The 17,151-nt window shown below is 39.7% G+C and overlaps 1 protein-coding gene across 1 annotated transcript in view; it reads right to left on the reverse strand.

Annotated features, from left to right (window-relative positions):
• The window catches only part of COL19A1 (collagen type XIX alpha 1 chain), a 1,445,738-nt gene that overhangs the window by 840,714 nt on the left and 587,873 nt on the right, over positions 1-17,151 (reverse strand). Inside the window, exons 14-15 of the mRNA XM_073569423.1 lie at positions 10,358-10,411; positions 4,697-4,732 (exon numbers count right to left, since the gene is read on the reverse strand). Coding sequence (XP_073425524.1) covers positions 4,697-4,732; positions 10,358-10,411 — 90 coding nt within the window. The remainder of the gene's footprint in view (positions 1-4,696; positions 4,733-10,357; positions 10,412-17,151) is intronic.

Below are 17,151 nucleotides of genomic sequence, written 5' to 3' on the forward strand. Positions count from 1 at the left end.
TTTAGTTCCCTTATCTAGATCATTTATAAAAATGTTGAAAAACACTGGGGCCAGGACAGAACCTTGTGGTACCCTACTTGAAACACTCTTCCAATTGTATGTGCAACCATTTATTACCAGTCTTTGAACACAATCATTGAGTCAGTTATGAATTCACCTAACCATAGCCTTGTCAATCTCATACTTGGTCATTTTTTTATAAAGATAGTATGAGAGACGTTATCAAATGCTTTGCTGATGTCGAGATATGCAATATCTACTCATGCTGGCTCTGGTTAATTACTTTATTCTTATCCAAGTACTTACATGCATGCTGTTTAACAATTTGTTCAAAGATCTTTCCTAGTATAGAAGTAAGGCTAAATGTCCTGTAATTTAGTGGCCCCATCTTCTTTCTTATTTTTAAGATAGGGACAACATTTGTCCTTCTCCAGTCTTCTGGGACTTCTGGGAATTTTTAAAGATTCTGGATAGTGGTTCTACAATTTCCTCTGCTATATCTTTCAGTACCCTAGGATGTAATTCATGTGGACCAGGAGATTTAAATTAATTTAAATTAGCTAAGTGTTCTCTCACAATCTCTCTGTTTATAGATAGTGTGGAATCTTTTACTCCTTAAATAGCACCATGAAGATCAGTTGATGTTACAGTTGCTTTCTTAGAGAACACAGATGCAAAAGAGGAATTTAAAAGTTCGGCCTTCACAACACCATTTTTGAGCACTTCACCTTTTTCATCCTGTAAAAATCCTATAGCATCTTTGACTTTTCTTTTGCTTTTGATATACCCCCAAAATCCTTTTTATTGCTTGTGGTCTCACTTGCAATCCTGACTTCATTACTGGCTAAAGCTCTTCTAACACTTGCCTTGCATTCCCTGCAGACAGTATTATACATTTCTTTTTTCTTTTTAGCAAGCATTTAAAGGGAATCTGTCACCCCCAGGACATATATGACCTATTAATATGGGCATAAAGTTAATAGAAATGTTGAACTAGTCGCATCTGTATGCCTCATATTAACAGTCTTGTTGTTGAGAAATTCTTTCCTTATGCCAATGATTTCTTCCAGGCTTTGGGGTATGCAGTGCCTGGAAAAAATCCCTGCATCCTGTCTTCATTATAATACTACACCCTTCACATGCATGTCAGTTGTGGCTCCAGAATCCCACGCCTGCCCCCCTGCACTCCCTCAAAAATCCATACCTGTTCCTCCCTTCTATGGGCACTGCATTCAGGGATCTTCTACGCAGGCGCCGGTGAGTCACTGTGAGCTCCGGCAAATATAGGCCACCCAGACAGACTGAAGATATGGATTAACTTTTTTTTTTTTAACATCAGATGTCTGTGTTCTCAAAGAAGTATGAACTGGTGATCATGGAAGATTTTAACTATCCAGATATTTGTTGGCAATCTCTCTCAGGCAAAAGTAATGGGTCCAGAAAATTCTTATCTTCTCTTGCTGACAACCTTATCTTTCAAAATGTATAAGAGCGAATAAGGGGATCTGCAATCTTAGACCTAATTCTTACTAACAGGGAGGAAATGGTTGAGGAAGTAAAGGTGGCTGGGAATTTAAGAGGTAGCGATCTTGCATTCCTTGAATTTTGATTACAAAAGGAGGAAGAACAGCGAGGACTCAGACTTCAAGGCTGAACTTCAGAAAGGCAGATTTTAATGGACTCAGAAAGAGGTTAAGAAAGGTCCAATGGCTGGACATTCTAAAGGATAATAAGGCTGGGAGATTTTGCTAAATAAAATTCTCACTGCACAATCGATAGCAATCCCGAAAAGAAGGAAGAATTAGAAGCATTTAAAGAGACCAGGGTGGATAAACACAGAACTTAATCACCTGTTAAAAAAAGAAATGGAAAGAGGGGAGCATATCTAAAGAAGACTATAGTGCTGTTTGCAGGGAATGCAGGGTGAAGTGGTCAAGAATGATGTTGAGAAGGCTGAATTTTTAAATTCCTATTTTTCATTTATTCTCTAAGAAAGCAATTGCAATATCAACTGATCTTCATGGTGCCATCGAAGCAATAAAAGAATCCCCACTATCTATAAACAGAGAGATGATGAGGGAAAACTTAGATAATTTAAATGAATTTAAATATCCCAGTCTATATGAATTACATTCTAGGGTACTGAAAGAGTTAGTAGAGGAAATTGCAGTACCACTAGCCAGAATCTTTGAAAAATGTAAAAAAACAGGAGAAGTCCTAAAAGATTAGAGAAGGGCAAATATTGTCTCTATCTTCAAAAAAGGAATGAAGACAGAGCCAGGAAATTACAGACCAGTGAGACTTATGTTTATAACAGGAAAGATATTTGAACAAATTATTAAACAGCATCTATGTAAGTACTTGGATACAAATTAAGTAATTAACCAGAGACATCATGGGTTTGTAGCAAACAAGTCATGACAGATTCATCTAATTTCCTTCTATGATGGAATCACTGACCGGGGGATCAGGGAAATGCGGTAGATATAGTATGCCTCGACTTTAGCAAAGCATTTGATAAAGTATTTTATACTACCCTTATTGAAAAAATGACGAAGTATGGGGATTTACAAGGCTACAGTTAGGTGGATTCATAACTAGCTCGGTGATTGTACTCAAAGAGTGTCATGCTCTGTCCTGGCCCCAATGTTGTTCAACAATTTTTTAAATGATTTAGATAAGGAAACTGAAGGTAAACTGAACAAGTTTGCAGATGATGCAAGGCTAGGAGGGATAACTAACACTAAAGAAGAGAAAAGATTCAAAAGGATCTAGATAAGCTTAAACAATGGTCAATGACTAATAGAATGGTATTTAACAGGGAGAAATGCAAGATTTTACATATGGGCAAGAAAAATGAAAATTACATCTACAGAATGGGAGGAATAGAACTAAGTAACAGTATGTGTGAAAAATGACTTGGGTATATTAATAGATCACAGACTGCACATGAGTCAACAGTGTGATGCAGCAGCAAAAAGGCAAACACAGTTCTAAGATGTATTAAGAGAAGCATAGACTCTGGATTCTATGAAGTAACTATCCCTCTCTCCTCTTTGTTGAGGCCTCATCTGGAATAATGTGTCCAATTCAAGGCACCACATTTTAAAAAAGACATCGAAAAACTGAAGCAAGTTCAGAGAAGAGCTACCAGAATTGTGAGCGGACTGCAAAGTCTGAGATGGTTTAGTGAATCCAATGCTGCATTGAGCAGGGGGTTGGACATGATGACCCTTGAGGCCCCTTACTACTCTAACATTCTATGATTCTATGAAATGGTTTGAGGTTGGGTGGTTGTGAAGACCATGTTATATCATACAGCAATCTATCCCCCCCATTGGTCTCATCGACCTTACAAAGCCTGGAGTTTTGTTTTGGGTCACTGTCCTGTTGCAACACAGATAACGGATGCACTAAGTGCAATCCAGTTTAGATGGAATGTTGTTGCAGAAACCTGTGTTAGTCATGTTGGGAAAGTGTACATTGAATTTGCAATAAATCACCAACAAAAGTTTAAGCAAACCCCCTCTACAAAATCAGACCTCCCCCCTCCATGCTTCAAAGTGGGCACCACACATGAAGAAACAATCAGTTAATCTTGCCTACATCAAAAACATGGCAGTTGATAAAAAAAATCTCAAATTTTGACTCACCAAACCACAGTAGAGATATTTACTAATCTATTGTCCAGTCCTTGCGCAACTTGGTGCAAACAAATCTCTTCTTATTTGCTGTAATCAGCAGTGGCTGATTTATAGCAAATTGAACAGTCTCCACTGGACAGAAAACAGTTATCTGAGCTGCTGTCAATTTTTAGTTTCTGAGGCCGGTAACTCTGATAGACTTACTCGCAACAGATTTGGTAATTTTTAGTCTTCCTTTCCTTATGTAAGCCAGTTTCAACATAGTTATTGATGGCTTTTACGATCGCATTTGAGCTTTTCTGCAAGGTTTTAGAAATTTTCCTGATAGACTGACTTTCATGTCCTAAAGTAATCAAGGACTGTCATTTCTCTTTACATAGTTGAGTGGTTCTTGCCATATTCAGGCTTAAAACAATCCTGGAATAAGGCTCAGCACTGTATGGAACTGTGCATTAACAATATCACTGCAAAATACACCATGCAAACACTTTCTAAAGGTTGGTGATTCCACAAATCAAATTATTCCAGGTGACATGTTCTGGTCTGTTTTACATGTTCCTATATTTCTTGTTTCCTTCACTTTGAATCTACAATATGCACATTCCAATAAAAACAAGGAAAATCATTACATGGATAGTTGTGTCCAGACTGTTGACCTGTACTGTATACCATGAATAAACTATACATTCATATATAACAAACTATATTTGCCTCTTCCCAATTGACTGTTTTAAATGTTACTCACACAACATTGCAAAAAGGGGCGGCACGGTGGCTCAGTGGTTTGAATCCCACCAAGGACAACATCTGCAATGAGTTTGTATGTTCTCCCCATGTTTGCGTGGGTTTCCTCCCACATTCTAAAGACATACTAATAGGGAATTTAGATTGTGAGCCCCATCGGGACAGTGATGATAATGTGTGCAAACTGTAAAGTGCAGCGGAATTTGTTAGCGCTATATAAAAATAAAGATTATTATTATTGCAAAAGAAGCCCTAATTTTCAGCTCGGTACATATTTATGATAAACTGCAACCCATGCATTTACTCACAGGTGATGCTGCCGGCCCTGGTGGTCCAGTTTCACCCTAAAAAATAAATAATATTGTATAGTATGTTTAAATGCAATGTATAACACATTACTTTGAGATACAGACCATCACTTTAACCCCTTAACGTCCAATGATGGACACAGTCAGTCATTGGACGTCTCCCCCGCTTTGATGAGGGCTCTGGTGGTGAGCCCACATCAAAGCCAGGACATGGTAGCTGTTTTGAACAGCTGACATGTGACCCCGCAATAGGTGCATTCGGAATCACGATCCACCTGCGCCTATTAACTATTCAAACGCCGCTGTCAAACATTGACAGTGGCATTTAACCGGCGCTTCCGGCCGCCGGGCCAAAAATGAGCGCATCGCTGACCCTCGTCACGTGATCGGGGGTCAGTGATGCATTGGCATTACAACCAGAGGTCTCATAGAGACCTTTATGGTTGTTGCTGTCTCATTGCTATGAGCGCCACTTGGTGGTCGGCGCTCATAGCAATGCAGTATTTCTGCTACATATAGGCGACCTGCTCATCGCCTGTTTGTACCAGAGCCGATCGAGTTGTGGATGCTGCTAGCCTTCCATGGAGGCTATTGAAGCATGCCAAAATTTAAAAAAAATGTTTTAAAAAATATGAAAAATATAAAAAAAAAGTTTAAATTACCTCCCTCTTGCCCCATTCAAAATAAAACAATTAGAAAAAAATCACACATACACATATTAGGTATCGCCATGTTCAGAATCGCCTGATCTATCAATAAAAAAAGGATTAACCCGATCACTAAACGGCGTAGTGAGAAAAAAAATCAAAACGCCAGAATTACGTTTGTTTTGTCGCTGTGACATTGCATTAAAATGCAATAACAGGCAATCAAAAGAACTTGTCTGCACAAACGTGATATAATTAAAAATGTCAGGTCAGTGCAAAAAATAAGCCCTCACCCAACCCCAGATCACGAAAAATGGAGACGCTACGGGTCTCGGAAGATGGCATAATTTTTTTTAACAAATTTTGGAATTTTTTTTACCACTTAGATAAAAAAAGAACCTAGACATGTTTGGTGTCTATGAACCGGTAAGGACCTGGAGAATAATAATGGCAGATCAGTTTTAACATTTAGTGAACCTAGCAAAAAAGCCAAACAAAAAACAAGTGTGGGATTGCACTTTTTTGCAGTTTCACCACACTTGGAATTTTTTTTCCCATTTTGTAATACATGACATGGTAAAACCAATGGTATTGTTCAAAAGTACAACTCGTCCCGCAAAAAATATGCTCTCACACAGCCATACTTATGAAAAAATAAAAAGGTTATGGCTCAGGAAAGAAGGGGAGGGAAAAATGAAAATGCAAAACCAAAAATACCCCTGATCGTTAAGGGGTTAATAGTCTGAAAAGCTCTGAAAAGGAGAGAAATGGTGAAATGAGAAGCTAGTTTTTAGCAGAAACCACAGAAAAATTTCTTACAAAAGCAGATATTGATTCCCTAGCTAATGATGCCAATAATAATTCAACAATAATTATATGGTCCAGTGGGACAGAACGTTTTCTAGCATCCAAATAGGACTGTATAAAAAGCTGTTCTATACTACAACAGAGAGAGCATATAAAGAGAGGCATAAGATGAACAATGAAAGTACAATACTTTGTAAGAAATAAATTAAAAGACAAACAATATGTTAAAAAAGTGCCAATATAGTGCAAGGTGATGAGCCAAATCACCTTGCACTATAATGGCACTTTTTAACATATTGTCTTTTAAATTATTTCTGATAAAGTATTGTACTTTTATTGTTCATCTTACACCTCTCCTTAAATTCTCTCACAAAAATTTCTTAGTCCATTAAAGTAGTTATCTATTTCCACATTGTTTACTGCTTAGCGCCTTTTAGGATCCCCATTTGTCTATTGAAAAATTAAAGAAGTCAGAAATAAGCTTTAAAGAGAACCTGTTACCATGAAGATGCAGTCCAATCTGCAGGCAACATGTTATAGAGCAGGGCAGTGTAGCATATTGATATATGGTTTTGTGATAAAAAAAATTCAGTATAACATGTGTTTTGATCATTTAAACCTGTGGGATTTTTGGTCCAGTGGGCGGTCCTATCAGTGACTGACAGCTGGGAGTTTGAAGAGACAGTATGGGGAGAGAGAAATGTGTGGGGACACAGTATAGGGAGTAAGGGGGATTGTGTGAGGCAGCAGTATCTGAAACAGAATGTATTAAGAGACAGTATGTGGAGAAGGGGGAGATAAGATGTGAGGAAACATTATGGAGAATGGGGTGGACTTGAGATAGTGTGGTGGAATGTGTAAGTGGATATTTAGGGGGAGAAATGTGTAAGGAATTAGTAGGGAAAAGAAGTGAGGGGACATTATGGAGGAGAAATTAATGGGGGAGAAATGTATGAGGGGCACAGTATAAAAACTGAGTATTGGGAAGCATGGAAGGCTATTGTGAGACACAGTATGGAGGGGACAGAGTGCAATGAGGCAAAGCTTGGATGGAAATTTTTTATATCTGTATGGGGATGTGCTGCAGAAGAGCAGAGAAGAGGGAAGTCTGCAGAGATGAGCTGTGGATGTGCAAATTCTTCATGGCATCTGGACAAGATGGAGATGAAAAGAAAGAGAATGACTCGAGTCAGAGAAGATGTCACCTATAAGGTGAAGGTAAATGTTTATTTGTGATACTGACCACATCTCGTCAGTACTGACATTCCTGCATGCAGTCTGAAGTCTGATGATGCCTGGAAACAACAACTACCAGTATCTCCTAACCATTGTTAAGGACCTACCGGGAGTTGTAGGTTCATGCGATGCAATAATATATGGTGCTGACCTGACCTTACAATTGATTGCTGTACTAAGCTTGGTGATTAGGCATATATTGATAATGGTTTTGGTGATGTATTTATGTACTGATGGTGTTTCTGGTGATGTATTAATGAACTGATAATGGTTGTGGTGACGTATTCATTTACTGTTGGTGGTTTTGGTGATGTATTTCTGTACTGATGGTGGTTCTGGTGATGTATTTCTGTACTGATGGTGGTTCTGGTGATGTATTCTTGTGCTTTTATTGGATCTAATTCTGCACACATTTAGCAATAAATAACTTGTCAGATTACATGATACATGGCTATGTTAATAAAGTATTGTGCCATCTGAGAAGTCAAGGCATTAATGGGTTGTACAGGTTTATCTATGTTTATGTGACTAAAAACTTCTGAATCTTCACTGCACACACATTTTCTGGTGCTCCCGTTGGAGCGGTAGGTCACGTGCCAACTAGACGTGCGCTGCCTCACGTAATTCACATGTATTGAGTGAGGCCTTGCATGGCTAGTCAGAATGTGTTCAAAAATATGCAAATTGCATACTTTTCGGCACATGACAACCTGCATTTGTTGCCAACATGATAGAATCCTGACAGTGTGCAGATTCAGAAGTGTGCACACAGAGTGACTGGAGAGTTTCATAACAAACATGGACAACCCCTTTAATTATAAAATTCAGCACTATAGCATGTACAATCCTAACAGCACGTAATAAACTCACTGTCAGAAACTGATTCTGCTTGCCAGTTCGAGCAGTCATCACATGACCACTCAAGTAATTTTCATACCTATGGTCACATGCTGGCTAGCTTCTCTTCCTCCTTCTCTCAATGAGGCAGGGGTTGCAGTATTTCACTGAACATTGTGAGAATTAGGAAGAGCAGTTTGTCAGCATGTGATTGTAAGTATGTAAATCGCATATGAGGCTACTCAAATTGCTTCAGCTGTGTATAGCAGAGGATGCCAAACAATTTTTTCCCTGGATGTTGGAAAACCTAGACTGGCTTCTGAAAACATTATATTAAGCCAGGATTTTTTTGTCTCATTAGTTTTACTTTTATCCAGGGAGCATGTTATACAATAGGAGGAAATATGCAGACAGAGGAGCATTGAATATTTTCTTACAAAACTATGCATGTATTACTGAGCTGCTTCTGCTCTGAAAAATGCTGCATTCAGTTCTTACAGCATGTTTAAAAAGAAACTGTCAGAAACTTTTGTCCCCAAAACTACTTAAAATAATGATAATCTTTTTAAAATATTATTCTATTAATCCCCTTATGACCTCAAAGTGCTGCTGCTACTGTATCAGCATGATATCGCATTATGAAGATCAGTATGGAAGTTCATTAGGGCATGACAAGACATTTTCAGCTCTTTAGCCTCACAATGTATTCCCTGCCATGTTCCAGCCTCCTCTGGTTGATTTCATTTTGTTGGCCATGTACCAGAGCAAGCTTTCAGTAAACCAGATGAAGACGCATCATCATGCCCCAATGCACTTCCAGACTAATACATAGTGAACTTCAAAACACAATTTCACATTTCTGTTTTCGGATTTTGGGGTCTTAAACAAATCTTTTAAAAGGCTAATTAGTCTTATAAATGGTTTGGTGAAGTGGATTAAAGTTTATGATAAGTTCCCTTTCATATGACAGTTTTGCTAAACTAGTCCACTAGTAGTGACCTTCAAGATTTCTTGACTTGAACGTGTTCTTAAAGGGAACCTGACATGCTGCTCGATCCATAGGCAACATGTATCAAATACTGGCTTATAATTTTAGCCATGCATGTTTGACTTAATGCAGCATTTCAGAGAAAACATGCTTTAAAAGCCACTGTGGACAAAGCTGCAGGGGATACTAATCAGAAAGGCCAGTTCTTGTCATCTTCTCCCCATCTGCTGTTAGTGAGTCACAGGTCTCTTCATAAACACACACAGGGAGACAGGGAGAGATCTGTCACTCAATGGGTGTGGGCGGGGAGAGATCTGTCACTCAATGAGTGTGGGCAGGGAGAAGCCGCTTGGACTGACCTTTCAGAATAGTTTCTTGTGTGGCTCGATAGTCATCTGGCTTTAAAGTATGTTTTTTCTCTGAAGTGACGCATTGTTCCAGAGTCAAGTATCCCTAACATAGTCATCACACCTGGCTGAATCAGTGCCAGGTAAATGCTGCTTGTGGATTATCAGCTGTCAGGTTTCCTTTAATTATTCTACTTTGATTATTTAATTAGGCATTAGCTATTATGCAGATTCTGATCATGAAAGATAATCTGACAAATAGAAAAGTGTCAATATTTCCATTTTATGTTACATTGTAGACTTGTAAAGCCCCGGTCTCACATAGCGAGATCGCTAGCGCGATCACTGTTGCGTCACGGATTTTGTGATACAACAGCGGTCTCGCCTGCGATCTTGCTACGTGTGAGACATAGCGGCGATCGGGCCCCTGCTGCGATGTTGCTGATCGTGCTCGAATGTCCTGGGCCATTTTTTGATCGCTGGTGTCCCACTGGCCAGCATGCATCGCTGTGTTTGACAGGGATAACAACGACGAACGACCTCAATACTACAGGTCTGAGAGACAGGGTCCCAACGACCGTCATATTGTTCCGTATCGCTCCTGCGTCGCTGTTGAGATCTGACTATTTGACATCTCCCTAAGCTGAGAAATGCACAGGTCCGTTGTATATAAATACCATTCTAATACATCAGATACATTTATATCCTTCATAAATGACTACCCTTGAAACAATGATTGCATTTTTATATGGGCAATTATTTTCTTTGCAACCAAAATTTAATTACAAATGTATTCTACCTTTTCTCCCTTGGGGCCAATTGGACCTTGAAGGCCTGGAATACCATCCAAACCCTGTGGAAAAAAAAGACATTTATAATTGAAAACTGTGTGCATTACTGCTGAATTATTAACACGGTGATAATAATGCAAACAACTTAGATCTTCAATACCCTCCAATCTTCATTCCACAGATCACAGTAAGTGGAAATATAGAGACAGGCTGGCACTAAAATGATAAGCAACATCTGTGCATTGGTGGGTGCACAGCATTAAATCAGCAAGTGTTCTAAATACTAGATATCTGTGCAACTTCTCTTCTTGCTAAAATTACATTAATTTACCATCTGGAAGAAGCATCATTTAGAGTTATGAGATTTTAAATACCCACTTGAATTAAATTAGTGGAGGAATAAATAGTTCTGATTTAGCTGTTAGTTGGCCTTTAACAAGCTCACAAAATGCTTCACGAGGTAAATTGGAAATTTAAGTTCCCTTGTTCATCTATAAACACTTAAAATTAAAAGCAAATAAGGTTTATGTAGTGTTTGTTTTATTTATAATATTAGTGACATTTGTAGATCAAATTACAGAGATTGAGGGACTGGGGACATGAAACGCACAACTGCATATCTCCAAGCCACTTAAAGGTAATAGTAGTCTTCCATGCCAAGAACACTTTAATAATGCCGTGCAACATGTACAACAAAATTATGTAGATAATTGTAAAAGAAACCTGTCACCTAGCAATACCAGATATAGTGTGGAGTATTAGTTATATATACTTGCCAACAAAAATTAATGAATTAACAACACGTATTGCATATGGTCCTGGTAGCCCGTGCGAGGACGGTGAATGAAAGAGAAAATGCATTTATTTAAGGGCAGAGTTCTTGTCTCAGCACAACGTCTGCGATATATATAATATACAATTGAAAATAGAAGTGTAGTTTTACACTGTATAAATATATGTCTTGAAATCAGTCTAAACCTTTCTGGTTTTAGGCCAATTAGGATTATCATAATTATTAATATTTGCCAAATGCCAGAATAATGAGAGAATGTTTAAAGGCATTTTTAAACTGAAAAGTCAAAAGTTTACATACATTAAGATTACTATGCCTTTAAACAATTCTGGACTGCCCATATGATGATGTTGTAATGATCACGTGTGACTGGACACAGCGCCTCCAGCAGGGCGAATTTATGACACACGTGATCCTGGATACAGCGCCTCCAGCAAGGCGAATTTAAACAATAATGGGACGTGCAGCCGGATACACCGCCTCCAGCTGGCGAATTTAAGAAATACACGTAGAACTGGGTACCCCGCCTCCAGCTGGCGAATTTAAAGAATAAGGGTAAACACAGGGAACAATTACAGTGGTGGGCCCTGCGATAGGAAATGGGGGACGTGGAGACCTCCTAAGCTCCCCTGAGCCAGAGTCCCTACACTCCTAACATTCCCTATACAGGCTCCTCACCTGTCGCCGCACGCCTAAATACCCTAGCTCGCCCTAAACCTAAACCCTCACTAGGGAATAGGTCGGTGCGGAGACTAATCCCACCACTGCACTAGAACATACATAAGGAAAGTCACAAACAGGGGAAACAGAAAACTTAGCTCTCTCTGTGCTAAAGCTCCAGCACAGAGTCCAGCGACAGACTGCAGCCTTCCTCCTGAATAGCTGCCAAGAACTCCCTTCTGTGACTCCTTCCACACCAGGACTCAGATTGAGCTGAGCACTCTCTTCAGCTCCTTCCACCACCAAGGTTGGTTGCAAATTAACAACTATCACCAACGATGATTGCATACCCTGAGCACACCTTTATAGGGTGTCACACCTGATCCATAATTAAGTGAACATTAACCTAAACCTAAGGTGCGATACCATTCCCCACCACCGGGCAACTTAGAATGAACGACACCACGTGTGATAATTCTAATGGCCACCGGGGGCTATCACGACAACTTTGGAACCAAAGGAAAAAAGTTCACTTAATGCATTTAATACCGCCAGATCCAACACTGGATCATGACAGATGTCATGTGTTTGGAAGCTATTTTTAGCAACATCTAAGTTAAAAGAGACACACCTGAGGATGTATTTTAATGCACACCTGAAACACACTGCTTCTTTGTGTAACATCATGGGAATGTCTCAAGAAATCAGCCAAGATATCAGGAGTAGAATTGTGGACTTGCACAAGTCTTGCTCATTCTTGGGTACAAATTCAAGATACCTGAAGGTGCCTTGTTCATCTGTATAAACAATTATATGCAAGTTCAAACAAGATGAGAATGTTCAGCCATCATATCTCTCAGGAAGGAACTGGGTTCTGTGTCCCAGAGATGAACGTGCTTTGGTCCGACATGTGCATATCAACCCAAGGAAAAAAGCAAAAGACCTAGTGAAGATGATAGTTGAAGCTGGTAAGATTGTGTCAATATCCACAGTGAAACAAGTACTGTATCAACATGGGTTGAAAAGGCCACTATGCCAAGAAGAAGCCATTACTCCAAAAGAAACATAAAAAAGCCAGACTAATGTTTGCAAATGCACACAGGAACAAAGACCTTACTTTTTGAAGAAACTCAAATTGGGCATAATGACCATCGACGTTTGGAGGAAAAAGGGAGAAGCTTGGAAGCATAAGAACACCATCTCAACTGTGAAATACAAGGGTGACAGCATCATGCTGTGGTGTTGGTTTGCTGCATGAGGGACTGGTGCACTTCACAAAATAGATGGCATCATGAGAAAAGAAGATTATCTGGCAATACTGAAGCAACATCTCAAGATATCAGCCAGGAAGTTAAAGCTTAAGGGCAATGGTACCAAATAGTAATGGAATGTATGTAAACTTTGCAGTAAGTAATACAAATGCCTTATAACATTCTCTCTCTTTCTCATTATTCTGGCATTTGGCAGATATTAATAATTATGGTAATCCTAATTGACTAAAAATGGGAAAGGTTTATTCTGATTTTATGTCAGATATTCAGAAAAACATGCATATGTATCTTGTTATATTGTGTAAGTAAACTTTTAGTTTCAACTGTTTCAACCATGCTCCTGAAAATTGCTAGCTGGAATTAGGAAAACTAGTTGTAATGCAAAACTTCAGCTATTTTAAATACACAAAATACCCAGAAAAAAATAACATGGACGCTTGCATGGTGTCCCGCTTGACTAAGTCCAAGTTCAGTTCAGTGCAAAAGGAGCCACTCTCTGACACACTGCTAAGTGCAGGGCACAGTGCAATTCTATTGCATTACACGGCCTTCATTTTTACCTTTCTCCCCACCAATGCGTCAATGTATGAGCTGAATGCAAAAGGTCCACTGGGAACAAGAGCTACTGATCTGAGAGCACATCATCTTCTACTTCCCCACCCTACTTTTGTGCAAGTGCAACAGGAACCCCTTGACACTGGAATCACTTGGCACAAGAGCAGCTAAGCATTGACCCCCTTGTGCTTGCTTGTGTCCACACCAATAAATGGTATCATAAAAAAGGAAGACTTTCAAGTGGGTACTAGGGATTAGAGATATTTTGACATTAAAATTTTCCAGCAAAATTTGATTTACGGTGAATAAATTCACACGAATCTCAATACTGGAAACCTTGTAATTGATTTGAAAATACACATTGGGGAGAGGAGAGAGAACCCTGCTGACCAAAAGAGAATACACTCTACAGGAGAGAGAGAGAAAGGGATAACCCCACTGACCACAAGAGATTACACTCTACAGGAGAGAGAGAGGATCCTGCTGACCACAAGAGCTTACAGTCTACAGAAAAGAGGAAAAAAGGACCCTGATGATCATAAAAACTTACACTCTACAGGAGAGACAGACTTGACTTAGTGACTCTGTAGATAGAAAACGACTGTCGCACAAACTGTGCTCCACTGGGAACCGCTGATCTGTGATGGCCCAGGTAATGATCACTCCTGTTCAAGGTATGATAATCTGTAGTATGTCATACCTGCAGGGCATTATGGGGCGGCCTGTGTGGCAATGCAAAATTACATTTGCCTTCTCTTTGATGCTTCAGCAGTATGGGAAACGGACTTCAAGAAATTGATCATCTACAGATCAATCTGCTCATCTCTAGTAGATACTGCTAAGATACATTTTTTGTGCATTTTCTGTGTTTAGGGTTCAGTATAATTTAGTTTATGTGCATGAAGAAAGAAAACAGCTACTAAAACAAAAAATATTATTAAATAGCTTAAGAGCCCGGCGCTGCCCGGGCATAGTAACTAACTATGGTTAGTTATAACAAATGATAATGATTATATCTACATATATAAAGCTGAGTGTAGAGCCCTGCCCACTCCGCATAGCCAAATTCACTATAATATCCCACATCATCCCGTCAGCCAGAGCCACCGGACTACTACCTCTAATATCCCACATCATCCCGTCAGCCAGAGCCACTGGACTACTACCCCTAATATCCCACATCATCCCATCAGCCAGAGCCACCGGACAACTACCATTAACATCCCACATCATCCTGTCAGCCAGAGCTACCGGACTACTACCCCTAATATCCCACATCATCCCATCAGCCCGAGCCACCGGACTACTACCCCTAATATCCCACATTATCCCATCAGCCAGAGCCACCGGACTACTACCCACAATATCCCACATCATCCCATCAGCCAGAGCCACTGGACTACTACTCCTAATATCCCATATCATTCCATCAGCCAGAGCCACCGGACAACTACCACTAATATTCCACATCATCCCGTCAGGCTGGAGTCAGAACCAGAGAGCTGAGAGGAACGGTCCTAACTTCCTTACTGGGGGTCCCTTTAAGAGAGGCCTGGCGTCAGAACCAGAGCGCTGAGTGGATTTGCCCTGACTTGCAAACCAATGATCCCTTTAATAGAACCCTGGGGTCAGAATCAGAGCACCGAGGGATTTGCCCTAACTTCCATACAGGAGATCCCTTTAAGAGAGCCTGGGGTCAGTACCAGAGCATTTGAAGGCAATTTCCCTGACTTCCATACCGGGGATCCATTTAAGAGAGGTCTGGGGTCAGAATTAAAGTGCTGGATGGATTTGCCCTGACTTCCATACCGGAGATCCCTTTAAGAATGGCCTGGGGTGAGAATTACAGAGCTGAGTGGATTTTCCCTAAATTCCATACCAATAATCCCTTTAAGAGACCCTTGGGTCAGAACCAAAGTGCTGGATGGATTTGCTCTGACTTCCATACCAATGATCCCTTTAAGAGGGAAGATTTGCCTATATGATGGAGGATGTGCGATGGGTATATGGGCACGGGAGGGGGGGATTCATTTCTGTCATGTGCTCTGTGCTCCTTTCAGGGGGGCAGACAATGGCTGGGAGCTTATGTTCCCAGGGATGCTAGATTTCTCCTACCATGTCAGTGTCTTCTGAGGTGTTGTCAAGTGGGAAAACTGTTGGTCATAGCAACCAATCACAGCTCAGCTTCTTTTAACCAGCTCTGGTGAAATGAAAGATGCTTTGTGATTGGTTGGTGATACACACATTCATTTTTATATATAGAGATAATAATTACTCCAATATTTTTTTTGCTTTAAACAGGTTCTTCACTACACATAAAGACCTCAAACAGAGCTAGTAGATATTGCAACTTCAAGATCACAAATAACTTAAGATATTGGCAATATGTGTCTATATTATTTTGGGTCATATGTCACTATGAGTCATTTATTAGTGCACACTTGCACATTGTGAGCACTTTTTCATTTTCACTTCTTTGATAGTGTAGATTGGCACAGAATGAGAATAGAACCTGCTGCATCCATAGAGACCTCTATATCAAAACGTTCCTGATGGAAGCACAGAGAAGGTTAGCAGGAAGCCTGTGGAAATGTTCTCTTGCATTCCGCACTGAAATCTGTCAATAAACTATAGACCACTAAAGAATAAAACCTACAACTGCAGTTATTTTTCCTTTAACTTTCTCTCAGTCCTGCTCTCTATTTCAATTTTATTGTCTTTATAGGCTAATGGGAATCTGAGATAGTCTGTACAACTATACTTTCCATCTCATGAGAGGCTCAAGCTTGTAATTATAAGCACAAACCCAGAAAACATCTAACAGAAAGTAAATACATGGAGAAATGTTTATCAGTAAGGCAAGGCAATAAAGCAAAAAAAAAATATAAATTATATGCAAATCACTTTATTACAAATTACTTTGAATTATCCCTGAAAATCACTGGTAAAGGTTTACCATTAGATGCCACACGTCCATCTAAATTGATGCCCACTGCCAGGACGTGATGTGTTTGTTTCTTAGCTTCTTCTCCCTTGTTTGTCAACTGGTATCCTGACATATTAGAGATTCTTGCTTTAACCTCATAGCAGGAAAACCATTTAATAATGAAAGGGATAGTGCATGCTGGGATATAAGAAGAATGAATTTCCAGCACCTATGGTACTAGCAGTAAATGAAAATGAACAGCCTTCTCAAAAGCAGTGTATGGCAAGTTACAGACCATGAGAATCCGGACAGTTCCTTAATATATTCAGTTTTAATTTGTTTTGAGGTATGAAGGAAGCAAGAACATTCTGCCATACAGGTTTTGCGTGAAAAAACAGATGAGGGGATCCCAAAGTCCCTTGTCTATGCATATGTGAATACCAATTCTTTCAGTGTATACAGTATGAGAATACTCACAGAGCTGTAGGAGTGATCAGCGCAAAAAAAGGGTCTTAGCCGAGAGATATGACAGGCGGTAAAATCAGATTACACTAACCTTCTAGACATATTCAAAAAGCATGTCATATGGAATTTCAG

Source organism: Dendrobates tinctorius, unplaced genomic scaffold (assembly GCF_039654945.1).
Source record: "Dendrobates tinctorius isolate UK_male_01 unplaced genomic scaffold, ASM3965494v1 ptg000024l, whole genome shotgun sequence".
Lineage (NCBI taxonomy): Eukaryota > Metazoa > Chordata > Amphibia > Anura > Dendrobatidae > Dendrobates > Dendrobates tinctorius.